At 35.9% G+C, this 27,913-nt stretch overlaps 1 protein-coding gene across 1 annotated transcript in view; it reads right to left on the minus strand.

Annotated features, from left to right (window-relative positions):
• Positions 1 to 21,396, minus strand: part of LOC147911867 (uncharacterized) — a 52,473-nt gene extending 31,077 nt beyond the window's left edge. The window contains exons 1-4 of the mRNA XM_087427666.1: positions 21,273 to 21,396; positions 19,411 to 19,516; positions 17,015 to 17,206; positions 14,496 to 14,589 (exon numbers count right to left, since the gene is read on the minus strand). Of these exons, the coding sequence (XP_087283792.1) occupies positions 14,496 to 14,589; positions 17,015 to 17,206; positions 19,411 to 19,516; positions 21,273 to 21,351 (471 nt within the window). The 5' untranslated portion in view covers positions 21,352 to 21,396. The remainder of the gene's footprint in view (positions 1 to 14,495; positions 14,590 to 17,014; positions 17,207 to 19,410; positions 19,517 to 21,272) is intronic.
• Positions 21,397 to 27,913: the final 6,517 nt, after the last annotated feature.

The raw sequence follows: 27,913 nt of genomic DNA on the forward strand, positions 1-27,913 counted from the left end.
CCAGACTGAACCAGAAATGGACTACCGAAAGAGGGAAGAAAACAACATTTCCCTGGGCATTCACTTAGGTGAATTTTTCTCAATATTTAGTTCCAGGAGGGGAATGTATACATACTTATACACACATGCACACATAGGTTACACCCAGCTATTTTTTACTTATTTTTTCAAGTTGAGCTATTTAATCAAATAACAAATTTTACTCTTGTTAAATGATTTTTATGAACTTGGCCAGCACCAGCTCTAATCTTTCCACTTAGATTGTACTTAATGTCTCCTAGAGCAAACAAGAGAAATTAAAGAGAATAGGGAAAAGCAATATAAGCCTGAAAATGTCTACAAACACACTTTTGAGAGCTATGATAACAAATAAAAGATCTGGAAGGGGAACATTGAAGTGCTTGAGACAAGGTAAAATATCTAAGTGATGAAACAAAATAGGAAAAACTGGATCAGGGATTTATAAACAAGAAGTAGCCTCTTACTTCATTGGTATTTTTGACTCCAGTTTAAAAACCCTTAAACACCTTCTACCTTGGCTCTGCCTACTTCAATATAATTACAATACGACTTGTATTAGGAGCCAAATTTGCAATAAATAAAAAATATATATCACTGACTTTGCTTTCAGATTGAATACCTTTTGGTAAATTTTATAGAATGTGAATAGGGCAAGGAAGGGATACTGATGAGAATGGAAGAGCAAAAGACTCTTGAAGACAAAAGTCTGGTTTTATGTATCTTTGCAATCTGCCCACTCTCCCCAAGCCTAGTATCATGCTTTGTATATGATGAACACTCAAGATATATTTTGAAATTGAAATGTAAAGAAGACCTGAAACCAGTCAATTATCATGCTTAAAGAAAAACGAGGAGGGGCCAGCCTGGTGGCATAGTGGTTAAGTTCTCACGCTCCATTTCTGCGGCCTGGGGTTCCCAGGTTTGGATCCCGGGCGTGGACCTACACACTGCTCATCAAGCCATGCTGTGGCAGTGTCCCACATACAAAATAGAGGAAGGTTGACACAGATGTTAGCTCAGGGACAATCTTCCTCACCAAAATAAATAATAAGTAAATAGTTTCTCAAAAAAAAAAAAAAAAAAAGAAAGAAAAATGAGGATGGTAGAAGAGCTGACTCATCAAATCCTCCTTGACCTCCCTGAAGCATTTGACCCTGCTAATTTAAAGTTATTTAACCTATATTTTATAGTTTCTTCTCTGTAAAACTCATAGGGTTGTAATGAGGATTAAATGGTAATGTATGTAAAGTATTTAGCATACTTCCTGGAACATAAGTGCTAACCTATGCTGGTTATTATTACTTTTTTTAAAAAATTACTTAGGAGGCAGCTGTGGTTTAGTGGAAAGAAGATTGAACTTAGACTTCAAAGACCTGGTTTTGAATCCTAGTTCTGTTGCTTAGTCCTGTGGCTGTGTGTGAGTCACTTAATCTATCTTATCCTTGATTTCCTCATTTTTAAAAACAGGGGTAATAAGACTATGCAAGGCAGTCATGAAAATTAAAATAGATATCCTATAATTAAGAAAATGCCTGATATATGTTAGGTGTTCAATAAACGTCAGTTCTTCTCTACTGCATTACCTACTCATATCCCAGGGTCCCTTAATCACAGTAAAGGCTTAATGAATACTGAGTGGATGGTTGATTGGAAAAAAATTCATTGGAACCACTCGATGACCATGATTCACCAGATTCAGAGTTTATAAATTAAATATGTAAAATGATCAAGGTCACAGAACCATTTCTCAGACTCTAATCATGATTCCAAAATCATAGCTTTTTACACTATATAACCCAAAGAGGAAAATGAGAGAATAGACACAAAAGCTACTCTTAGAATTAAAAAAAAAAAAAAAAGATTAGAAAAGAGACTACATGAATTATTTTCATTGACTTTTACTGAGGGAAATTAAGAAGTGTTTGTCTGAATGTGTTCAGTAAATTAAATAGGTCAGAGGTGTCAGAGAAAATTATTTTAAATGTTTAGGATGGTCTATACCTGTTCTATCCAATATGGCAACCACTAGCCAGATTTGGAATAAATCCATTCCTTAGTCAAACTAGCCACATTTAAAGTCCACTATAGCCACATGTGGCTAGTGGCTGACTCATCAGACAGCATAGATTTATGGAACACTTCTGTTGGTACAGAAAGTTCTATTTGAAATCACTTGTCAAGACTTAGTCAATGTACTGGGTGTAGGAGAATCATAAGGGCTGGAGAGCATCTCCTGAACAGTTTGAAGGAACTCAAAGTTGAAATTGTGGAATAGACGACCACTAGGTGTTACATTTTGTGATAAATAACCACTGTGCTAACTGTAATCCATAAGGATAGAATCCTGAGAACTATAGACCAATAATAATTATTCTCCCATTGAGTGAGGTGGCAGATTAATAAAGAGCAATATCATCAAATGCTTAGGAAAACATAACCTACTAGGTAAAAGCAATCATGATTTCTGTAAAGGAAAATTATAACTGACAAAATCAACTAGGGTTTTTTGAGCATTTTTAGTATGAGAGTTGAAATGGTTATAATTTATTTAGATTTAAAAAAAACTTTGACAAGTTTCCACACCAAAGGCCTTTTAAAATTTAGGTCACTATTGGGCTAGAGTGTCTGTCATTGAATAGATGGTCTTTAGAATTTCTTTCAAACTAACATTTGATGCTGTCCTTCCTGAAAATTAACTGCAGAGCTAACAAGGATAATCTGCATGGAGATCTCCCAAGGCTGAGTGAGCGAGTGGAACTCAGCAGATAAGCTTCAATGAGCTAAATGTTATTTATTAGAAAATGGGCTTCAAAGAATGACCTTGGCATTTAACATACTGACAACACTGAGTTGAAGGATAGCAAAAAAACAAGAGCTCCTTTAATTCTTCAAATATGAAGGAAGCTGCAGCAAACTTAAAGTTGATATGCCAAAAAGGATAGAGGATCTTAGACTTGACTATCATAGACTCTTAGCTGTTAACTAGTCTGCTCTCCCACCTGAAGATGTCACTTCTGTCCATCCTAGCCTCTTCTGGAATACTTTCATTTTTGAGGAATGCACCCCCTCACTGGAACAATCTATTTAATTATTTGATTGTTCTAACTGTTAGAAAATAAATGTATTACATTGGGCTAAAATTTGCCTCCCGTAATCCTCACAATTGGTTTTGGTTCTGCCTTTTGGGACTATGCAAAATAAACGTAAATCTCTCTTCCACTTAAATGCCCTACACATGCTTTAAGACACCAATTATGTACAATTTGTGCATACATTTCCCTGCTCCTGTTAAACTTAGAGTCTAGTGGAGAAGCAGACATTAAAAAATAGCCATCCAAATGAGTATGTAGTTGCAAAGCGAGATGTGTTACAAAGGAAGAAACATCTTTCTACGAGACTGTATAGCAAAGGAACCTGACCTAGACTTGTCCATTGTTTCATGGATCTTTATCATATCTCTGGGTACCAGAGATAATGATGTTCATCTGTCTTCCCACATATATCAGCAGGACTGGAGACAAAAGAGCTTTTCAACCAATGCTTATTTTAAAATAACTTTTTATTTTGAAATAATTTTAGACTTACATACAAGTTGCAAAAAATTGTACACTGAGTTCCTGCATTACCTTGACTCAGCTTCATCTAATGTTAACATCTTACATAACCACAGTACATTATCAAAATCAGGAAAACAACAATGGCACAATATTACTAACTAAACTAACAGACTTTATGCGAATGTTAACAGTTTTCCCACTAATGACATTTTCCTGGTCTAGGATCCAATCCAGAATCCCACAATGCATTTACATGTCATCTCTCCTTAGTCTCTTCCGATGTGTGACAGATCCTCAGTCTGTTTTTCATGACCTTGACACTTTTGAAGAATACTGGTCAGTTATTTTGTAGAATGGTCCCTTAAATGAGTTTGTCTGATGTTTCCTCATGATTAGATTGAGGCTACTCATTTTTGGCAAGAAAACCACAGAAATGATGTGCCCTTCTTAGTGCATCATATCAGAGGGTATGTAGTGTTGATATGTCTTATTACTAGTAATGTTAACCTTGATGGCATGGTTTAGGTGGTGTCTGGCAGATTTTTTTTTTAAACGTGGTTCCATTTATTCCATTATTAGACGCAAAATACTCTGAAAAATTTTGAATCATTAATAATTTAAACAATGAAGTTCTTTTTCCTACCTCTGTCCCCCAGCCACTCAGTTCCCACTCCCTAGCCCTCTAAGCAGTAACCACTTTTATAGTTGCTTGTGTGCTCAGCTAGAGTTTCTTTATATAAATATAAGCAAATATGAATATATATTCTCGCTTCTTCTCCTTTTTTACAAAAAAGGAAGCATACTACACACACTCTTTTGCACCTTTTTTTTTCACTGAACATGTCTTGGAGAGCTTTTCATATCAGTCCAGAGATAAATTTCTTCTTCTTTTGTAAAGTTCCATAGCATTCCATTGCATGGATGTACTATAGGTGATTTAACCAGCCTCTATTGATAGGCATTTGTGTTGTTTCTAATTCTTTTCTATTGCAATCAATGCTGCAATAAAAATCTTGTAAATACATCAGTTTGCACCAGTGGGAATATTATCTGTAGGATATACTCCCAGAAGTGATATTGCTGGGTCAAATGATATATGCATTTGTAATTGCCAAACTGCCTTTCCACCAGCCATTTTCCTCATAGCCTTTCTTTTTTTTTTTTTTCTTGGGAGGAAGATCATCCCTGAGCTAACATCCATGCCAATCCTCCTCTTTTTTGCTGAGGGAGACCGGCTCTGAGCTAACATCTATTGCCAATCCTCCTCCTTTTTTTTTTCCCAAAGCACCAGTAGATAGTTATATGTCACAGTTGCACATCCTTCTAGTCGCTGTGTGTAGGACACCGCCTCAGCATGGCCAGACAAGTGGTGCTCCAGTACGCGCCCGGGATCCGAACCTGGGCTGCCAGTAGTGGAGTGTGCGCACTTCACTGCTAAGCCATGGAGCTGACCCCCCTCATAGCCATTCTAATAGAATATATTATCAAGTTTTTGGATATTTACTAAAATGATAGACAAAAAAAATGGTATTTCAGTGTAACTATACTCACAATTATCTCATAATAAGGATGGATGGTGAACATCTTTTTATATGTTTAACAGCCATTTGAATTTCCGTTTCAGTGCCCATTTTTTTTATTGAGTTATTGATCCTTTACTTCATGATTATGAAGAATTTTTACATGTTAAGGAAAATTAGCCCTTCGTAATATTTATGCTGGATATCTTCTGTTTTCCTCTTTAGATCTACTCCCCATCTTTCTCCCTCCTCTTCTCTGCCCCAGAATGCTGACCCATATTATATCAATAGGCTCCCTTGGCCTATAAATGCGTTTGGTCAACAGGAAGTTTCATTAGGAGATAAGAAGGAGGGAGGAGAGTGAGAGTGAAGTATTTATTCCTTCAGCGCCCTCCCTACAGGGTTGTCTTGAGATGACTGCCTCCCTTGACCAAGGTGGCCTTCTCCACATAACTCTTTCCTTCCAGGTTCCAGTAACCATTTCCTCTCCTCACTCCTTCAAGACTAGGGGTGATTTAAGAGTCCTGATGTTACTAGCTCTGGGGTATTACATTATCCTTTTGGTTTCCTGATTTACCCTGTCCACACCTTTCTAAATAGTTCCTTTATTAAACTCCCCTTGAATTAATCATCTCTTTCTTCCTGGGACCCTGATTAGTACATCTCATATTGTACTAATATGAGATGCGAAGATTTTTTCCTAGCTTTGTCATTTGTCTTTGGTCATGGTGATGTGACTATGTAGAAATTTTTTGTTTGTTTTGTTTTGTTTTGTTTTTAAAGTGTAAAATTTCATTAGTCACTTTTTATGGCTCCTGTATTTTGAGTCATAGTTAGAACTTCCCCATTCCAGTGTTATAAAGGATTTCTCTAATTTTTTCTTCAAGTAGTTATATGGCTTCAATTCTCTATATGTAAATATTTTATCCTTTTTATTACTATCGTAAATGGACTAGTTTCTTCTATTATATCTTCTAAACTCATTATCTGTGTAAATGGAAGCTACTGATTCTATGCAAAATTTTCTTGGTTTTTCTATATACATGGTTTTACTATACATAATGATAGCTTTAACTCCACCTTTCTAATTTTTATAACTCTAATTTTTTTCTTTGTCTAATTATGTTGACTGGTACCTAAAATATTGTTAAATAATAGTGGTGATAGTGGGCATCTTTGTCTTGTTCCCTACTTTAGAGGGATTGAGTCTATGTTTCTTATGACTGATGTTAACTTTTAGCTTGGGAGAGATAGATCTTACTATGTTAAAGAAGTATTCATCTATTTCTATTTTTATTGAGTGCTTTTATCCATGAATTAGTATTAATTTTTATCAATTGCCTTTTCAATATTTGTGGAGAGGATCATAAATTTTTTCCTTAGATATATTAATATGATTAATTATATTATATATCCTTGCATTCTTGGAATAATCTCACTCAGTCATGATGGGTTATTTATTTATTTTTTTTGTGAGGAAGATCAGCCCTGAGCTAACATCCATGCTAATCCTCCTCTTTTTTGCTGAGGGAGACCGGCTCTGAGCCAACATCTATTGCCAATCCTCCTCCTTTTTTTTTCTTTTCCCCAAAGCCCCAGTAGATAGTTGTATGTCATAGTTGCACATCCTTCTAGTTGCTGTTTGTGGGACGTGGCCTCAGCATGGCCAGATAAGCGGTGTGTCGGTGCGTGCCTGGGATCTGAACCCAGGCCGCCAGTAGCGGAGCGTGCGCACTTAACCGCTAAGCCACGGGGCCAGCCCGTGATGGGTTATTTTTTAATGTGCTGCTAGATACTGTCTGATAATATTTTATTCAGGATTTTAGCATATATAGTCATAAAAGTGATTGGTCTATGGTTTTCTTTTTAAATGCAATCTTTTTCAGATTTTGATATCAATGTTATACTTACTTCACTAAAAATTTGGAAGTTTTCCTTCTTTTTTAGGCTCTTAAATAGTTTAAATATCATTGGAATTCCTCATTGAAACTTCTGATCTGAGTGCCTTTTGTGTATGTATATGTGGCGGGGTGGTGGCACTTTCTCTGTTAGTTTCATGGAAATCAATCTGTTTAAATTTACTGTCTTTTCTGGAAATAGTTATATTTTCCTAGAAAATTACCTAATTAATCTTTTTAAATATATCTGTATAGGGCTGAGCAAAGTTGTCTCTTGTAATTCTTTTAATTTCTTCTGTTTTTGAAGTTATTTCGCTCATCATTTATTTTGTATACTCGAAAATAGCAAATAATTTTTAATTTGGAATTTTGAAAAACATGGAAAAATGGAAATAGGGGAGAAAAAAGCACCTATAGTCTCCCACCTAAAGAAAAGTATGATTAATATTTTGATAAGTGTATTTCCATTGTTTATGCATACTTTAGAAAAAGTACAGTTGTGATCCTTTAGCATCTACAGTTTTCTATTTTCCTATTTTTTACTTGATTGATTCTTGCTTTACAATGCTGTTAGTGTGACACAAATCAGTTAAAATTTTATCAGAATCGCCATAATTTGATACTAGTGATACAGTCCTCTGAATAATTTGGCCCTGAGTCCTTAACTAAAGGTTTTCTGCTTTTGAATTTTTACAGAGGAAGCTCTTCCTCTCCAAACCAGAAACACCACCAATGATATAATGGTTAATCACTGCCATCTCCTGGTAAAAATTGAAAATTTCATCCAGTGACTTTTCCTTATGGCATGGATATTTTATTGTTTATGAAAATATATTTAAAAAAATAATTCCAAAATACTTGGAGGCATGATAATCTTAAATAAAATGGCAAGAAAAATAGGAACAAAAAACTAAGGAAGCTTAGGAGTTTAGTCAAAACATTCTTTCTCTTGGCTTTTCTTTTCAATATAGATGTTTGTCTTATAGATGTACAAAACTAATGTAATCTTACTGCTCCCAAACCAGCTGATAACTCTGTAAGCAGGTTCTTGATGTTTACCATTATCTACGGTGCCATACAATCTAGGCAATACAATGACAGTGATTTAACATAAGGTAGAGATCGAAAGTTTTATTTTAATTATTTAGTTTTTTATTGTTGATTCACGTATTTGTGTGTTTATTTTGCTTAAGACATGTCTCTATAAGCCCTAAATTAAGACGGTCAGTCTAAAAGGTACAAAGAACAGAAGGAGAGAGGAAAGAACGGTCAAACATTTGAGGCATAGAATAAATGAAAGCACTTTCCTTTCCCTCTCTCTGTTCTATTACACATAACATTTGAACTTTCCTTGTATTGCCCTCCTTCTAAACAATTATTGTAGTTACAATTTCACATTTATTTGTATGATTATTTGATGGATATCTGTCTTTTTTACTAGACTAGAAGCTCCATGAAAGGCAGAACTGTTTGTCTTATTTGACATTACATCCCCAGTACCTAGCAAAGTGTGACATGTAGTAGGTACTCAATAAATATTTTTGAATAAATGTCTATGTGAATGAGTGTTATGGTTAAACACTGCACATCCCCCGCATACATGTATATATCCTCTTTATATAAATTTCCACGTATAGACTTCTTTTTTCTCCTAGTAAAAGTTCCAGAGGGTTTGAAGGAAAGGAGATATGACATAGTTGGTTGATAATACCCTTTCTTGCCTTTTAATGTAGAAGTAAAGAATTCAGTACACTGTGGCCACAATGATCTCTTCAAAAGGAATGTGAGAGGTATGACTTTAGGGGCAAATAATTACATATTAAATGATATCTCCTTTCAGCCTGCCATAATGCCAACCATTAGAGCCATTTATTTGACTTAGGCATTGTCTTTAAGTCACTCTTGCAGTCTAGACATCAATGGTCACAAACACATGAGAGAGGATTTGTTTACCTAATACAATCCTCTTTTGAGCAGAACATGTAGAAATACACACAAGAGTCTTTAGTCTCCATTTCATAAGCAAGATAATGCTAGCTATAGCCCCATTTATTGAATTATTTGTTGCTGTACATAGTTACCCCAAGGCGTATGGTTTTTATCCTCATTTTTTAGATGCTAAAACTGGCACTTGGTGAGGTTCAGTGACTTGTCCAAGCTTGCAAAGCTAGTAAATGTTGGAGTTCCTCATTCTAGATCCTACTCTCTTCTCACTCTATGCTCTGTCCCTAGACAATCTCATTCACTCTCATTTATATACCAGTGATTTAAAGCTCTCCTATCTGATCCACCCCTCATCACCCATAATCTATAGACCAAAGCTCTAGCAGTGGCCTATTAGAGAAATATCCTGGAAAAGTCATAGGATGCAGGCCAGAACATACATCTGGTATTATTGAAGATTAGGATCATGCGGTGCTGCCCAAATTTTATTATATGCTACAAAGTTTTCAAGCTAGAGATTTCTCAGGATAGGACAGTCTTTATTGCCTTTAAAAAATTCTTGCTGACGAGACATAGAGCCTGTCTAGTGGTTTTAGCTGCCCAGTATGAACAAGACGAAGACGACTAGCTAATTGAAGATAGTGTTTCTATTTGTTTGACATGGGCTGCTCTAGGTTGCGGTGTTTGGAAGCAGCACTACATGGTACCAAGCCCCTTCAAGGAAGTACGCCAAGCTTCGGTGAAGTATTGCTAGCCAACAACTTTAACCCAATATGGAAAAAGTACCTTCTAGAGAAGTAAACATGGAGATGATAGGCTAGCACCTGGGTTCCCCTGTGGCAGGATAGCTTGCCTGCTCCTTGGTCTTAGAGTCATTGGCCCCAGCACCAACAATCTCTTGTCTGGCATTATGGGAATTCCTTGGTTGAACAGGGCATAATCTACCAAAATACTTAGGAAACAGATGATCAACAGATTTTTTTCCTCACTTTTTTGGTTGAATGTTTCCCAAGAACTGTCTCAGGAGATAAATTCTCAATGCCAAATTCAGGTATTTAAATAACAATGGGGGAAATAAGTAGATCACTTTTGAGGACAGATTTAAAAAGGAGAAAATATCCAAATGTCACATCATATCTGGCATTTATAATATGCTACTTCTTTCTTTTCAAACTTCTCTTACCATCAGTTCGTGTCTAGTAATTCTTATGGTGAGCCTAGACAAAGAGTAATGTCTTTTCTAATGACCATCTTGATTAAGGAATCCTTAATGATAAAGTTTCTGAATGTGAGAGACACTTTGTCTCTTCTTTTTTCAGGCTTGGGGTATTTACGCTCTTATGTGTATGGGTAAGAAAACATAGATTTTCTTATAGTTTCAACACAAGAGTTGAAAGGGCAAGATTTTCTAAACCTTAAAACATTTGAATGATGTTGCAGATTACAATTACAGATTCACTAACTGTATTTCGATAACATCCGTGGAATAAAAATACCAAGAAAGTACAGGAGTTAAATAATGTGTTGATACTATTATAGAAATAAATATTCACAGTTAAGCTTTAATATTGTCTATAGATTTAATTTTATGAGATTAAACAGTAAACAACAAACAATAAAAGAAATGTTTAGTTCTAACTAGATTACTAATTTACCTTTAAATAGTGTCCTGCCCATGTCTTGGGATCACAACACAGAAATGGAAATAGGCTTACCCTGATTTATGCCAACTCTCATGTTTGGTCCCCTTGTAACCAGTGGCTTGCATTTATGGTTTGTAACCATGAGAAACTATTATTCTATCAGTATTTCATAGTTTCAAATCACCAAATATGCAAGATTTTCTTGACTCCACAGGTCCCTTTTTTGGTGACCAGATCATCAATATATGACACACATGATAATATATGACAATTTATACATGTAGTAGAATAAAACTCCTGGGGCATATTCATTTCACTCATTCATGCTGTCATTCATGTATTCAAGCACTCATTTAGTTTCTACTGTATGCCCAGTGCTTGTAATAGGCAATGTTGATAATAGGATGAAAAATAACAAATTCACAAATGATCCTCTGCCTAGACCTCTAACAAAAGAGATAACTTCCTTCCTTTTATTTCATATATTGTTTCTTGATTAAAGACTATTATTATTTTAACTGAATTTGCATTTCACAAATGTTTGACTTTCACAGGTTTTGCATTTTACGCTAGAATACAAACTCAGTTAACATTTTCATATGGCAATTCCTGATTTTCTCATGGCATGAAACCTGGCTTTATACAAAACAAAATAAAATCTTTGAAATGCAAGTAAAAACAGAAGGATAATTCATGACTTTGCTAATTGTTTTCTCGTGGACATTAGCCTAAGATCATAAGATATACTATATACTTTTCATCAGTGCATAAGATTGCTTTCAATCATCTTTTAAACCAATTAAACTAATATTTAGTGGAAACTAAGTATTTCCACTGTTGATTTGAAAAAAACAAAGATAAAATGCTGAAGAATAATATTCCATTTTCAATTACTAAAATTCCTTTAGTGTTTCTAGTCAATATTATTTTTTTCCCTAAGCAAAACATTGGACTGTTGAAAAAAAGAATCACAGTCAAGATGTTGTTCCTACCTTGCTGATTTCCAGTTCACTTTACATAACTGGTAGTCTTGAACAAACTAATTTAGTGAATTAGATAAATGACATTATGTAAGGCTTTATGCAAATATTCATAAAACTGTGACTAATCCTTTACTGATAAGGTAGAGTTAACGTACATATCCAATGGTAATGCATTTGGAAAATGTAGCAATGGTCTGGAGATTATCACAATTTTCACAGTGTCATCTGTAATGGAGTGCTTGATAACTATTTGAAGATGGTATTAACAACTTCTAATGAGAAATTATTTAAATTAAGATAATATTCTCAGAAATGTTAAGAATACTTTAATTATTGGATATTATTTTCATTTATTATCTAGGAAGAATAATTTCCTGGATTTAGTAAATGGATAATTTAAAGCTTAGCTCATCATCTCCTCCCACTTTCAATTTATTCTATTTGAAAACACAATAAATGCAGCTATTTGGTAAGTTTGTGATTATGACTGCCAAATTTAGAAAATCTCATTGTTAGTCAAAGTATTCTTCTTTTTCAGTGAGCATTTCTCACTATTTGTTGCCTCTATGATATGATCTATTGTATGCTTTTTAAACCATATCAGTATTTATTTCTGTGCTCTTCAGATTAGGCTCATTACCTGGGTCTCTAACTAACAAATGTAGGTTTTTTTTTTCCCTGACATAGTTGCTGTATATTTTCACTGGGTGAAAATAATTCAAACATGTTATATCCTGTGGAAGGTGCTGAACCATGCTATGTAAGCTTGGTTTTAAAGGGAGATAAACTTTAAAAACATGTTTATCATCAGAACAACAACCAAAAATAAACAACAAAAGCAATGGTGAATTCCTCTCACAGGACTAAACTATGCAGCAGAGCTTTCTGCTAGAGATTCACAGACTATATTGGGATTTCTAATTATATGCTCATGCTAGGATTGTAACAACTTTGAAAGCCACAAGCTACCCTGTGCTAAATCTAAAAGTAGGGTGAGGGTGGGATGAAGAAGAGATAGCAAATATGTTGTCTTATCTCCACCCACTCAAATCTAATTGTTAAGTCGATTAGAAAAGATTAGCGTTGACAATTCAAGAATGAACTCAGGCTCTGCTTATTAATTCCTGGTTCTGTGTGTGTGAGCTAGCTGAATAAAGAAAACAGTGATGAATTTGCTTGAAAAAGCATTATTCAATTCTGTGGAAACTTGATCTGAGCCTTAGCTTCTGAGAAGTCATCACATGCCAAAGTCAATATTTTAAATGTACATTCAGAGCACGGTGCATCAGCACACCTTTCTAAACTTTAACTCAGCTGGTAAGTTTGCTAGTTCTCTGTTAAATTGTTAACCTGTAGTCCATTTCTGCTTCCTAATTCCCCAGACTTTGGGAAACAATCAGGAAGAGAAGAATATGATAGATTGAGACCAGACATGGTTGTTCGCTTGTAGTGTGCCCTGTCAAGGGAAGTTTAAGAAATGGTCACAGCATTGAAGAGAAGGAGTCCACAGTGGAAGTATTCAGATTGGTGTAACAGGAACTAAAGCAGGCATTTAGCCGCAGGAAGATTGGGACCGAGGAAAGGGAGAGTAACATAGCCTAAATGACTTGGCTTTCCTCCTGAATTTTATCCACAGTTAGAGCTTGTATAGCATTAGGTAAAAAAGGGATGATGAGAGGAGAGAAGATGAGAAGGTCAACCAGGAAATTTGAAAAATAGGTGGGTAGCAGAAGTAACTAGGGAGGCTAAGAATAAGTGAATCCTTCGAAAAGGAAAGGCGCCTCTACCTCTTAGGATCCATCTATAAAACAACTGGTCACTTCAAGAGAAAATTTGACAGCCTTAGAGTCAGCCTTTTGGAGACATAAACATTAATCACCATAGTATGTTTGCTCAGAGTACCTTAACCTTCTTTTTTGAAAAATGTTACACATATATGTATGTTACATATATATATATATGTATATATGTATACACACACAGACAGACATAAATCCCTCCTACTGTAATTTAAGTCCCAATATTTAATTATTTAAATGTTCTGACTTTGAGTAGAAAATATCTGACCACTATCCTTAATTCATCAACCCTTTATCAAATTTTTATCTCAACCTTTTCATGACTTTCAGTTTTAACTGACCATGATATTATTGAGAAGGTACCATATCAGGTACATGTGTAGAATTATACTGAGGCTGGAGTTCTTTAATCTCAATGTAGGTCTTCCTTAAAATATAGAGACCAAAATTGGGCATAGTCTAAGACTTAATATACCATAACAAAAAGATAATTTTGTGGTATCTTACTAATGATTTGTTTGATTTTAAACAATAAAAACATTGTTTTTATTGCTGCTGCTTCTGACACTTGTGGTCAAATATGGCACTCAGACCTTTTTCTGTATTCAGAGCTATTCCTAAAGTACAGTGAATTGAAGACATTCCCACAATTCTTCTGTTTTAGAGGATCTGTGCTAGTGAGCACATATTATTAGATAAGAAGAGATTTTCAGCTAGTACAAAAAAAAAAAAGCCACATGGCTCAAATCCTTGTCCTCTTATCCATATCTTTCTGGCCCTCTTTTAGCAATTTCCTTCCCCTTTGATATGTGTTTTAACTTTCCCCAAGGCTGTCTTCAATATGTGTTTTAACTTGATTTTACCTGGAAACAAATGATGGAAAGAAGAAGTAGAGAGCACTCCCAGTGTAATTTGCCTCAGGCCTAGCCTGTCCTCTACTGATAAATAACCTGTCATCAACCATTCCATATTTGTGCAATTTGATCTTCTGATAACACTTCATTTTGTTGTCTCTGACTACTTTTTTAATCTCCCAAGGTTTTTTTTTTTTGTTTGTTTCTCCAAGGCATTTCTCTTTTTGGTGTCTTCTGTAAACTTAGTTTATGTGACAAATGAGTTTTAGTATTTACCTGGCCTTGATCAGGTTGAGAATGTCTCATAGCAGTATCAAAAGTATATGCAGAATTGTGCTGAGGTTGAAGTCCTGATAAACTCCTCTGTTCTCTGGCACATTAATTAAAACAAAACAAAACATAGTTAGCATAGAGCATTTGTTTAATTGGCTATAAATCATCTTTTTGATAAACTCATTTTTGACAATACAGAATGAGTGCTCCCATCTTAAGATTCTATTATCATATGTACCCAAGAGAAGGCAACAATAATGGCTACCCTTTGTTGAATGTTTTCCATGTTCAAAGTGTTTTACGTAACATTATCTGATTTTTTCCCAACATTTTTAATAAGAATTTTCAAACATACATCAGTTGAATTTTACAGTGAATGTCCATGTATCTACCACCTCAATTTTATCATTAACATTTTACTATGCTTTCTTTAACATATATCTGTCATCTCTCCATCCATTAATTCATCTTATTTTTTGATGCAATTGAAAGTAAATTTCAGATATCAGTTTATTTTACAAAAAATTATATTATTTGAATATTGACAAAAAGCCTACAAGATAGGTATTATTAACTCCATTTTGATGATGAGAAACCTGAGGCTGAGAAATTTTAAGGAAATTCCCCAAGGCCACACAGTCAGTGATTTATAGGGTAGGGATATGAGCTGAGCCCCAGTCTGTCTGGCTCTGTGTCCATACTGTTCCCACTACACTAAGGAATCTCCCAGAGTATGTACAAAATCACTTTGTCAATTCACAATTCAGAGAATGGCAGAGGGGAAAAAAAGGAGCTCAAACTAGATTATATTTTAACTGGAGGAAAATAAGGCAGCTTAATTCTTTACCCGAAAAGCCTATAAGTAACCTCAAGTGCTTTGAATGCTACTACTATCCTGATTTATAGTCAAGCTTTTTGTTTTGCCTTTGCTTCTCAAGGCACTTTTTCATTAATTATTTCATTTGATTTTCACAACTATGGAGAAGTAGGATATGTATGACCCAACTCCCCATTTATAATGGAGGAAACTGGGGCCGTGTGATCCACTCAAAGTCATAGGCAATTAGTAGAAGAGAGAGGATTGGAATACAAATCCAGTATTCTAGAAAGCTTTGGAGTAGGAAAGTTATGGATAAAGCTTAAATGGTGACTTGTTTATAGGTATGATTTCTAATTATAATGATTCTTTAAAATCTCAGGAGGCTTCCAACCTAAATAAAGTGGTAATATGAAATTCTCCACATTAATTTCAATTTACAAAATTAATGTTGGTTAACATTGACTTTATGTATATATACACGTGTAACACATGATACTTCAAAGAGTATGGAATGATGGTACAAACAAAAATTAAGATTTTGAAACAACGAAAAGATTGGAGAGTTTATCTCACCCTCCCAGAGACAAATATCTAAGACTGCTCAAATTGTTGATTTTATTGCAATTTGCAAGCCTGTTCTTAAAAGTGTGAGGCTCACAGTACCAGCCAATTCCAATTTTAATGTAGAATTTCAAACTATCCTCATATTGCATAGAGGGTAGCATTATCTTGACGCTGGAGAATGATACTTCAAAGTAGATGCTAATTTGAATTAACTGATATAAAATTGATGAGATTTTACCCTACTGGTATTCACGCCTCATATTTCTATCATTCAGAAGCAGTGCAAAGTATAAAGGCTACTGTTTGCTTTTAAACAAAGAAATAAAGAGCATGCAGCAGGGCTTCACAGCTTTCAAAGCACTGTTTTATCTCATGAGATTCCATTAGTATAGCATGGAGGTTAAGAGTTTAGGCCTGGGAGCCAGATTACCTGGGTACAGATTTAGCCCTGTAACCTCAGCCAAATTATTTGATCTCTCTGTGCCTCAGTAATCTCATCTTTACTTTATAGAGTTCTTGTGAGGATTAAATGAACTGATAGGTATGAAATGTTTGTAATCCAGCCTGACACACATAATAAACCCTCAGTAAACGATTGTTGCTTTCATTGTCATTCTCACCATCTCTGTGAGGTAGGTAGGCCAGATTATAACAATCTCTATTTTATAGATGAGGAAATCAAAGCCCAGTAAGGTGAAGAAATTTACCCAGAGTCAGATTACAGTCAAGTCTATTGGATTCCTCTTTCCATTTCTCTGGCATTGTTGCTGGGGGTTCGGGGTAAATAGGAGATACTGGTACAGCAGCCCTCTCACCCCTCCCCCACACCCTTAGGACAGTATGGTTCAAACAGATGCCACCTTGGTGGAAGGAAGGCACTGAAGTAGGACAAGTTTTTAATGAATTACACTTGGCTTTTAACTGGGGAAGGGGCTTTCCAGTTTTTGCTATATCCAAATCCTGAACAAAATGTATTTGGTTATCCAGACTTTTGTTCGAATTTAATTAAATGTTGATGAATATGAAAGAGAACATACCAGCTATATGCATGATAAATGATATCCATTATTTCTTGAGTCATTTGCTGATCTCACAAGAGATTTCCCATCATTCTCAGAGGTACTTAGAAATTTCTTACTGGTGATCGTTTATATTCTTCTTCGACTTCTTTTTACAATAGTGGATAGTCTGGATTGTTATGCCAACAATTAGAGCCAGTCCTATTCCAGGCAACGCTGCTACTAAAATCAGGTCCAGAGTATTCCAGAGTTGGTCACATTTGGCCCCCATGTACCAATAATTTCCCCACTGACCTCTGAAATTTGGACATCTAGATAGAGATAGTAGAAATAGAAAAAGCTCACAAATTAGAAAACAAAAAAAACCCAAATTGTCTCCCTTGAATGAATCAAAACTTTCATTGTTACTCAACCATGAGGTTTCCCTTTAAGACCCTCAAGAGATTTATGTTGTCTCATTTTCCACTTAAGCAAACACTCTAAAACCTACAGGTTTGAACACATTGAGTCAGCATACAGAAAGCTGTCAGGATTTCCCAACCATTAGCTAATGAGGATGTGGCACTTAGTTACAAATGGAAAAAACAAAAAGGCTCACCCAGAAGGGCTGTCTCAAGACTGCTTTTAAAACTATCCACATTTTGCCCACTCTCATACCTCTATTCACTCTGGCTACTTTAGTTCTATCAGTGCTATAAAAATAGTTCGAAGGAACCTAGTCTACCAATTCTGTAACTTCAGTCTGGGCGTTCCCCCTACCCATTCCTACAGCAATGAATGCAGGTTAACAGAGGGACTCTGCTGCTCTGCATCAAATACAAGAAGAAACATAAGGTGAGGATAGACTGTCTGCTAGCAAAATCGGCCTGTCCCATCTTTCCCATGGCTCCAGATTTTTCTCTTCTATTTTTATAGAAATAAATGACTCATATACGAACTTCTATTGTTTTTATAAAGGCTTAACACTCTGCCAAATAACTTGAATGTGATTCTCTGGGGCATAGACTGAACTGGCGTGGCATACACCCATATGGAAATGTCTATGGGTTTGTGGAGAGGAATAATATGACTTCTCACCATCCTCCATGGGCATGACTAATGGGGAGGTTAGTTCATGTAGTATCTTTAGAGATTGCTTCATTATCTCCTGTAGAACTGATAAAGGATTACCCAGTTGAATAGTAAACTTCAGATCCTAAGTAAACTACTCCTGGTTTGTATTGTTCCAGTATATTAAAGAGTACTGTCATGGGTGACATGAAGGGATTGATTAAATGATTATTATAATCTTTTCTAGCTCTGATAGTCTAGAATTCTGTAGGAAAATGTATCTACCAGCTTCAAATAAGTAGTAATCTACTCAATAAGACATGGCTTCTAATATGTAACATAATGTCATTCATTTAAGGATGTCAAAATATATTTGAAAAGTATATCTTATCAATCCTCATGGATTTCTTCCTAGAAAAAAAGGCTTTTGCAAGAGTATAGTTGTTGTTTAGCTTAGGAATGAATCACAAAGGAATTATCTATTAAACAATAACATTTCATTCATTTATTCAACAACATTTATTGGGTGCCTACTATGTGCCAAGTACTGTTCCAGGCATTTTAGATAGATCACTGAATGAAACAAATATCTATGCCCTCAAGTAGCTTAAAATGTAGTAGAGGAAGACAGACAACAAAAATAAGCATAATAAGTAAATTATCTAGAATGTTTAAAGGTGATAAGTACTAAGGAAAAAAAGAAAAAGTAGAGCAGGGTAAGGGGGATTGGCAATGTGGGGGGCAGGATAGTGGGACAGGTTGCAGTGATATAATAGGGTAGTAAAAAGGCAGGCCTCATTGAGAAGGTAACATTTGAAGAAAGACTGAAGGAGATGAGGGAGTTAGCCATAGGACATTTTGGGAGAAGAGCATTCCAAGAAGCAGAAACAGCAAGTACAAAGGCTCTAAAACAGGAGAGAGGGTGCCTGCATGTTTGAGAAACACAAGGAAATCAGTGTGGCCGAAGCACAGAAAGTTAGAGGAGTACGGGAGAAGCTAAGGCCAAAGAGGGAAGGAGACTGGACACAAAAGACCTTATAGATGATTGTAAGGACTTTGACTTTACATTGAGTGAAATGAGAAACAATTACAGGGTTTTGAGAAGAGGAGTGACATGATCTAGGTTGTTTTAAAAAGATCACTCTGTTTTCTACTGTATTGAAAACAGACTGTAAGGGACAAAGTTAGAAGTAGGGAGAAAGCAGTTTTGAATGGTGCTAATCTCTTAAAGTTAAAATAAATCGTCTCAATGTTTTAAATTTTATTATATTGTTTTTAAAACAATATATTAAAATATTTTAGTGAATCTACAACTGTGCTGTATGTGTAGGAGCCATTTATGATTAAGATATTATTTTAAAACAAGATTGCATCATTGAATACAGCAAACAAATAAAAACAAAGTGAATCGTTCGTTACAACATGTTGTGCTTACTCCGCTTTTGCATTATATATAACCACTTACTTGCAAAAAGGCTCTCCATCTTTGCATGTACAAACAATATTCTCTGGACAAAAATCTGTTATATTTCCTGGACAATCATCAAAGTCAGTCACAGATGTACAATTGGCTGTAAATGACAACGTTCAAAAATTCCTCAACAATATAGAACAAATGTTTCAGAGTTGGCTAACACACATGTGAGAAGTTCTGCATGTTATAAAAACTATTTATGTTAAAGAATCTTAAAATATGAAAATGAAAATAACTTTGTGGTACTTTGAGAATGTTCACATATCATATTTTCAAGTACCAGTCTCCAAAAATCAAGATGAACAACAAACATGATTTCATTCTATTATTTTGTACCTGATGATTTTCACAGCATAGCTTAAAAAACAGTTAATGCACAACATTATAGCCCAAAGGACATCTAACATTTGAAATAAAGTTCTTTTGGACTAAATTTGAGTATCATCTCTGGCAAAGGGAAGACAAAACAATATATCCAAATCAACATATATCCTGCTTTGCTAGAACAGTTCCATTTTATGCCTGTTGTCCTGGAATAATTATTATACTGCTCTCTTCAGTCTCAAAGTGCCCTGGTTGAGACAGATAGATTAATAGTACTAGTAGGCTACTGGGAGTAGCAGGCACCTCAGCCTCAATCCTTAATGAGTTTTTGATATTTCTAAGGCTACCTTGGAGAGTCATTCTGCCAACGATATGGCTGCAGTATTCCTTCCAGCAATCTGGACTGAGAAAAGGTATTCTAGAGTCTGAAAATCAGTGAGTAGGAAAATTTATTAGGAGTCACAAGACCTCTAAACATGCACAAAAACTGTAATTCCAAGAAAGGGAGAACCATTTTGACCTTCTGCCAGCCTAAACACAAAGAGATTCTATAGAGTGAGATTTCAGATTGCCCGAGTCTCAGGCCTCTGAGTATCTGTTTGGAGTTAGAGGTGACAGGCTAGAAGGGAAAATATCTCTGATAAGACCAGACCTATAGAATCCAAAGAAAAACTGCTTGCCATTTCGAGAGCATATTTTTTTTCCTAACGTAAAATATGACACACTGATTTTGCTACATAAACGTATTTCTAAAAGAAATCAAAGAGTGACATCAGAAAACATAATGTAATTTTTAAGTGAAAACACAATACAGTACTTTAAAACAGTTTCACTCTAACCTTTGAGTATAGAAACAACTTCAGTTGACCAAAATGCTCCACTGACCATTTAACTACCCAATATTGCAAAAATCCCTCACCAGACTAGTGGCTCAAATGGTGCTGCTTGGAGAAATTTAAGTCATACCTGCTTTCAACAGGCAATGTTTTGGGAAAGAATTGTACTTCTTGGCTTGCTAGGCCATGTTTTATACACAGATATGATTATATAATTTATTTATTTGGAAATCTCTTTCCTTTTGTAGAGATTCACATGGTTTTTATTATATCAAGTAAGTACATGTTTGTATTGAACATATTGCAGAGCAAAAATTTTCTGAAAAATACAGTACAACCTTTATATATTATGAGAAACAAAGTGTTAAATATAAGCAGCCTAAAACAAACACTAATATTGACACAAGTAAAAATTTTACTTGGTAGTTCATAGAATTTTTTATATTTATCTCAGAGATCAGAGACAAATATGTTAGCTTCAAGAGAAAACAATTATTTGTCCCTTCTAAAAATAAACACTTAAAAAAATCAGATACTTTCAGGTTTGTGAATTTTTAACAACAAAACTTTGCTTGGAATCCTGTCTAGTCCCTTAAGCTACCTACCGCAGCCTTGATTCCCTCTCTAATTAAAATCTAATTAATTCTTTACATCTTCAACCTATGGAAATAAAACAATTTAAAATTTTCTTACGTTGTGCGCAATGTACAGTCAGAAAACAGCAGGAGATGAGCAGAATTCGAGTCAATATAAACATGCAATCCACCATCATGAGAGTGAGGTAGAAACACAAGCAGCCCTAACAACTGCACTTAAAGACTACAGCAATTATGAGAGGCGATCAGCGAATAGATTGTGAGTGGTTTATATAAGAGATAAGTGAGCATGGATTTTGAACTTTTTCCTTCCAGCCTGTGTAAATTACTAGTTAACGTTTTGGTTGTACAGTTGGTTCTCTATGTCTACAGTTCCTATGTGAAGAACATACATGACTTGTCGATGAGTTGTAATACTGCTTGAGTTTAGTCACAGCTGTTTGTTACTTACAAGAACCATTTGTTTATCTTTGCGCTAGGTTTCATAATGTTTTATCATTTGCACCCCCCCAAAAAAAAAACACCTCATGCTTGAAATATGCTGCTAAGAATGCAGTTTTAAACCCTGTTCAAAATCGGAGATCTTGGACTTTACAGCCACTGGGACTGCTAAGCAATAATCTGAAAACATTGAATATCATTGGCAAGGAGAAGAGATGAAAAAAGAGTAAGAAAAAAAAAAGGAGTGGAAGAGGACAGAAAGAGAGAAATAGAAGTAAGGAGAGTTGCCAGGAAGAGAAAATAAAGAGGAACAGGGAAGGAAGTATTAGGCAGGACAACAGACACAGATGGAATCCAGCTGTACACCAGGCTTTCGTTAGAATTCTCTCTCCTTCATTCATTCTCTCTCTCTCTCCTCAAGTCCACATTTGTCAGGATGTCAGTTCACATTCTGTTAATATTATCTACCATATGTTTTCCATCTAGGTCATTTTGATAAGTTGTTAACCTTGTACCCCCTGTGCATCTCAAAATCTGCTATTTACCCTACCAACTGGCAAGTATATTTTATGTACTATTTCCTGCTGGAATTTATCCATTATTGTACTTTATTCTCCACTCCTTCTTTCTGGTAACTAATAAAATGGTAGTTTCATGAGAGTTCCTGGTTGAATCTTCATGCCACCTGTTAATACATACAACTTTTTATCTACACAGCCTACCGTGACCCAGTATAATTTACTTGTTTTCAATAATTCTATCTCATTTAAAAATAATCTTCTTGTTTTACAATACTTATAGTAGTGAAATATGTACTTAATGGTATTAGTACAGTATTATGAGAATATATATACCCATTTTTAAAAAATGAAACATTTCTATTTATTTCTATTACCATGAGAAGCAAGTCCTTATTTGAGTGTTTAGTAAGAAATAAGATACAAAGGGTTATGAACTACAGAAAATAGAGTCTAACTCTCCACGTAACCACTGCCTGAATCCCCTCTACAAAATTACCCTGGCATTTGAGAAGAATCTCAGTTTCCTTTGGTTCAGAATTTATAGATTACTATTGTCACTAAACTGCTCTGCTTAAACATTCTGGTGACAGGTAACTCAGACCCTCTGGAAGCAGCCAGCTCTGTCAGAAATATTCTTTCTTTTATTAAACTGAAATCTACTCTCCTGAAATTTCTAGCCACTATGGAACAAATTCACTGTGGCCCACTTAGAAAGTCCTGTCATATGGTGAGTAATCAGAAGCACAGTGGCAGACAAGTTGTGGGAAGGAAACATTTCAGCTAACATATCTGATTTACTATGGGAGTAGATAATATCTTCCTTCTTCATTTCTATCCTTTCTAAGATATTAAGGTTAACTATAAATTATCTATGTGAGGCACACAATGGTGGTTGCAAATCCGACAATACATTCTCCCTCCCCAGCCCAACAAACACCTTCTTCTATGTAAGCAAAAGCCTTCCTTCCCCCAACAAAGGCTGAAAGTGCTAGTTAGTGCTATCTCAGCCTACCTTGCAGCTGGGTGTGGCCATGTGGCACAATTCTAACCAATGAGACATAAAGAGAAGTCTGCTGGGGCTTCTCAGAAAATTTTCCTCCCTGATAAAAAGAAAAGGGCTGCCATCTCTTGCAGCCCCCTCTCTTCCTTCTTTGCATACAGCTGTACCAGCATGTGATGCTTGGAATGGCTGCAGTCATCTTGCAACCATGGGTAGAGCCATCCTAACACACTAGAGGCTGCAGCGTGTAAACATGGAAACAGCCTAGGTCCTTGATGACCTTATTGAACTACTAAATCAAGCCTGGGGTTGCCTAACTTCAGACCTTTTTTATACGAGATTTATTAATAAACTTCTACTATTTAAACTGTGTTTAGTTGGGTGTTCTGTTACTTGCAGCCAAAAGTATTCTAACTGATACACCATGTTAATGAAAAAGAACAATAATATGGATCAATTAAAGTGACTTTTAAAGAATTTTAGAGATATAAGGTAAATATTGCCAGCCCTGGTGGCCTAGTAGTTAAGATTCAGTGCTCTCACTGCCATGGCCCAGGTTCATTTCCCCATCAGGGAACCACACTACCCATCTGTTGGTTGTCATACTGTGGTGGCTGCATATTGCTGAAAGCTATGCCACAGATATTTCAAATACTAGCAGGGTAACCCATGGTGGACAGGTTTCAGCAGAGCTTCCAGACTAAGATAGACTAGGAAGAAGGACCTGGTCACCCACTGCCAAAAAAATTGGCCGTGAAAACCCTATGAATAGCAGCAGACCACTGTCTGATATAGCACAGGAAGGTGAGAGGATGGTGCAAAAACACTGGGTAGAGTTCTGCTCTGCTGTACACAGGGTGACTAGGAGTTGGAATTGACTTGACAGCACTAACAACAACAAGTGCAAATATTCTGTATTCTAATGCATTGAGGGTAATGGCTACAAACCTGTTATTCTGATGCATTAAACAGGATGTAATTAAATCCAAGAAGGCCTATAATGGATCCTAAATTTTGAAATAATTGTATAATGGAGAATTGAGTGTGGCCAGCAATTAAAGTATAATTTGATGTGAATAAAGTATACGTAAATAATTCAGTAAAAGTAATCTTATAATAACAAGAGCTCATTTATATGAATTGGGGTATGTCAGCTTGATCTAGATATGGTCAAACATACTATTTCAAAAGCACAAAAAATTTACCCCAGTTGTGCCATTTGCTAACTGTGTGACCTTGGGAAAGTTAACTAACCTCTCTGAGCCTCGGTCTCCTCTTTTGAAAAGAACAGATGATAATAATAGTACCTTCCTTATAGCCTTGCTATGAGGATTAAAAAAATAACACAGCACTTATTTGGCACATAATAAGTGCTTGAGTAGTGAGAACTATTGTTACTATTTATAATTTTATGACATAAATGTGGTTCAAACAAAAACTCAGAAGAACGAAAAAGTGCTCATTTAGGTGAATAGGACATGATATAATTTTAGCTTTCATCCTTGAATGAGTTGGAAAGAACATCAAAATCAGGCAATAAATATATAGACTGTTAATGGGAGTAGGAGTGAATTTAAAAGATGGGTTGGATTTAAGTTCAAAAACATAAAGCCAATAGTGGTTACCTTTGGGAGAGTAGTGATTGAGAGTTGGCAAGAGGGGGATCCTGGGGTGCTGATAATACTCTGTTTCTTGGTCTGGTTACTAGTTACATGGGTGTGCTCACTTTGTGAAAATTTATCAAGCTGTGCACTTATGATTTATGTATTTTTATGAATGTAACACTTCAATACAAAGTTATTTTAAAAAGGGGAGTCAGGGTTGCTCATAGAAAGGTTTAACAAGTTTAATGTAAATTAAAGTCAGATCCCTTACTTTCAGAAAGGCATATATGACTTCTCTTTACATGTTTATGGACAAAGGCAAATCCATAAATAATGAGCCATAAGAAAATGAAACAAATCTGAGAGGTCTGTCTGAGATTTATGAGGATAGGCCAGGACACTATAATAAGGAATTTAGCTTTCTTTCTTTTCTTTGGAGACTAAACTGAGCTCAGTTTAGTCTAAACCTTGAGATCTTCACCAGGGCTTTGAATGAATTCTTGTTCGGAAGACAGGAAGAACATTGTGGTGGGGTTAAGTGCATAGACTCTGGAGCCCAATAGTTGAGGTTCATAACATGGCTCCCCCATTTACTTGCTGTGTATCTCTGTTTCCACATCTGTAAAATGGGAATAACAGTAGCATCTGCCTCACTGGGTTATTGTAATAATGAAATGAGTTGATATATGTAAAATGTTTAGAACAGTGCTTGGCATATAGTAGATGCTATTAAAGTATTAGCCATTATCATAAATTCTAGGCTCCTCTCCTTTTAAAAACATCATCCTATACAGTGAGGGACTCTTATTCTTTGGTAAGATTAAGATTCCATCTGGTGTCCAAGCTATAATTTATCAAAAGGAAAGGCTGGTTATGATGGTGGTTAGCAAAGGGCTAGAAAATTCCAAATGTAACAGTAGAAACAGATTCATGTGAATCAGGCAAGCCAAAGGGCATTTGAACATTTGTACTGAAAGGAATAAAAATAATAATAAAAGTAACAACATTTTTAATGACAATGATAATTTATACATTGGTCCTTATCTCCTCTTGCCTACTTAAGGACTTTTGCTAAGCAATTCTTCCTTCTCTCTTCTGCATTAGAATTTTTGGTTCTCCATTGGATTATTCCTATCAACAAACATGCTCTCATGTCATGCATCTCAAAAACAAAAATTCCTTGACCCCACGTCTTCCTCCAGCTATTTTCCTTTACTCTCATTAACAGCAAAACTCCTCAAAGGAGATGTCTAGACTTAAGTTCAATTCTTCTTCCACATTCTGTTTTAAATCCACTTCAATCAAATTTTCTTTTCACCATTCCACTAAAACTGCTCCTGTCATGCTCACCAATGATCACCATGATGTTAAATCCAATAATCAATTCTCAGTCCTCATCTTACATGACCTATCTTGGTGACCAGATGTCCTAGTTTGCCAAAGAAAGTCTTAGTTTTTGCCTGTTCTCACCACATAATTATTAATAGTGTTCTCTTTCACTCTCAAAAGTGTCCCATTTTGGACAAGTTACATGATCACCCAATCTTACCTATTTGACACAGTTGCTCACTCTATTTCTTGAAACACTTTCTTTACTTGGGTTCCAGGACATCCCTCTCTTTTGCTTTTCCTCTTACTTTACTGGCCACTCCAGAGTCATCTCTGTTGGCCTGTTAATTTCTAAACCATGGAGTGCCCTGGCTTAAATCCAAACCTCTTCTCTTCTCTGTCTCATTTCATAGGAGATCTCATCTCATCCCAGGCTAATGACTCCAACATTTCTATCTCCGCTCCAAACTCCATACTCATATATCCAACAATCCACCTGACATTTCCACTTGGTTGTGTAATAGGTGTCTCAAACTTATTTCCAAACCACCTTCTGATCTTTCCCCTTAAATCAGCTCCTCGCAGTCTCAGTATAGCCTAAAGATCCTACATAATCTATCCATATCTCCTTCTGATTGCCTCCTTGGTTACTGAGCTTCAAACCACTATACTAGACTGCTTACTGTTATTTGAAAATTTTAGGCATTTTTGTTCTCTGGGACTAAGTACTTGTTTCCTCAGCCTGGAATGCTCCAACTCCAGATTTCCAAATGTCTCACTCTTTCACTCTTTCAGGTTTCTTCTCAAATGTAAACTTCTAAGTGATGCCTTCCCTGGCCACCCTATTTTAAATTTGCATCACGTCCACAACTCCGGCTCGCCCAAATCTCCTTTCCTGCTTTATTTTTCTGTACAACACTTATACCCACTTGATATTCTATACATTTTATTTGTTGATTATTTCTGTCTCCCTCAATTAGAAGGTAAGCTTCCTAAAGACAGGTGATATTTGAGCAGAGATTTGAAGGAATTGAGGGAGGGAGTCACGTGGATTTCTAGCTGAAGAGCATTCTGGGCAAGGGAAAAAAGGTGACATTATATAACTTATGTTTTAAAAGGATCACATTGACCACTGTGTGGAGAAAATACTGCTAGGGGAAAGGGTATAGGCAGGGGGGCAGTAGAAAGCTAATTACAGCTTTCTGGTTTCAGCTCCAACATATGAAGAGCTTGGAAGTCGTCGCTCCATCTTTACAACAAGGAAAAAGCTGAACAAACTGAAGATCGGTGATTTTTCTTAGACTCATCAGAGAATTGAGGTCACAGGGCAAGTCACTGCCCCCCAAACTGTAGAGGCAGATGAGCATAGAGAATAATAGTCCAGATCAGCTTACTTGGAACAGAAGCCACTGGAGCCAATAACTGGTAAGGACACTTAAATGGTAATTGAAGAATTGCTGGAGGCTGAACATGGGCCAGCTTGAAAGTTAAAAAACTCCTCAGGCCCAGTCTTAGTGGAGGCAGACTTTTATTAATTTTATCTCCAGGAGTACCACCAGGTTCTCATAGTGAAGATCAGAGGAAAATCCCTCATGCTTTGGGCAGGGAGAGGGGAAAAGTAAGCATATTGAAACGTGACCAGAGGAAACTAACCACTTTGAAATGGCCAGAGCGTTCTGTTCTCAGTAACAAAAGCCTCCTGCCCTCAAGGGAAACTACTTTACCAGAGCCTTATCTGACTTAGAGGAGGGGCAATTAACTCCAGCCCCCTTTAGTCTTCATTTTTCAGATATAAGGGGTGAAAAAGGGCTAAGAAATGCCTCTGAAGGTCACAGCCCAAAGA

The sequence above is a fragment of the Ceratotherium simum genome, chromosome X, assembly GCF_057802395.1.
Source record: "Ceratotherium simum simum isolate JZ-2026a chromosome X, ASM5780239v1, whole genome shotgun sequence".
Taxonomy (NCBI): domain Eukaryota; kingdom Metazoa; phylum Chordata; class Mammalia; order Perissodactyla; family Rhinocerotidae; genus Ceratotherium; species Ceratotherium simum.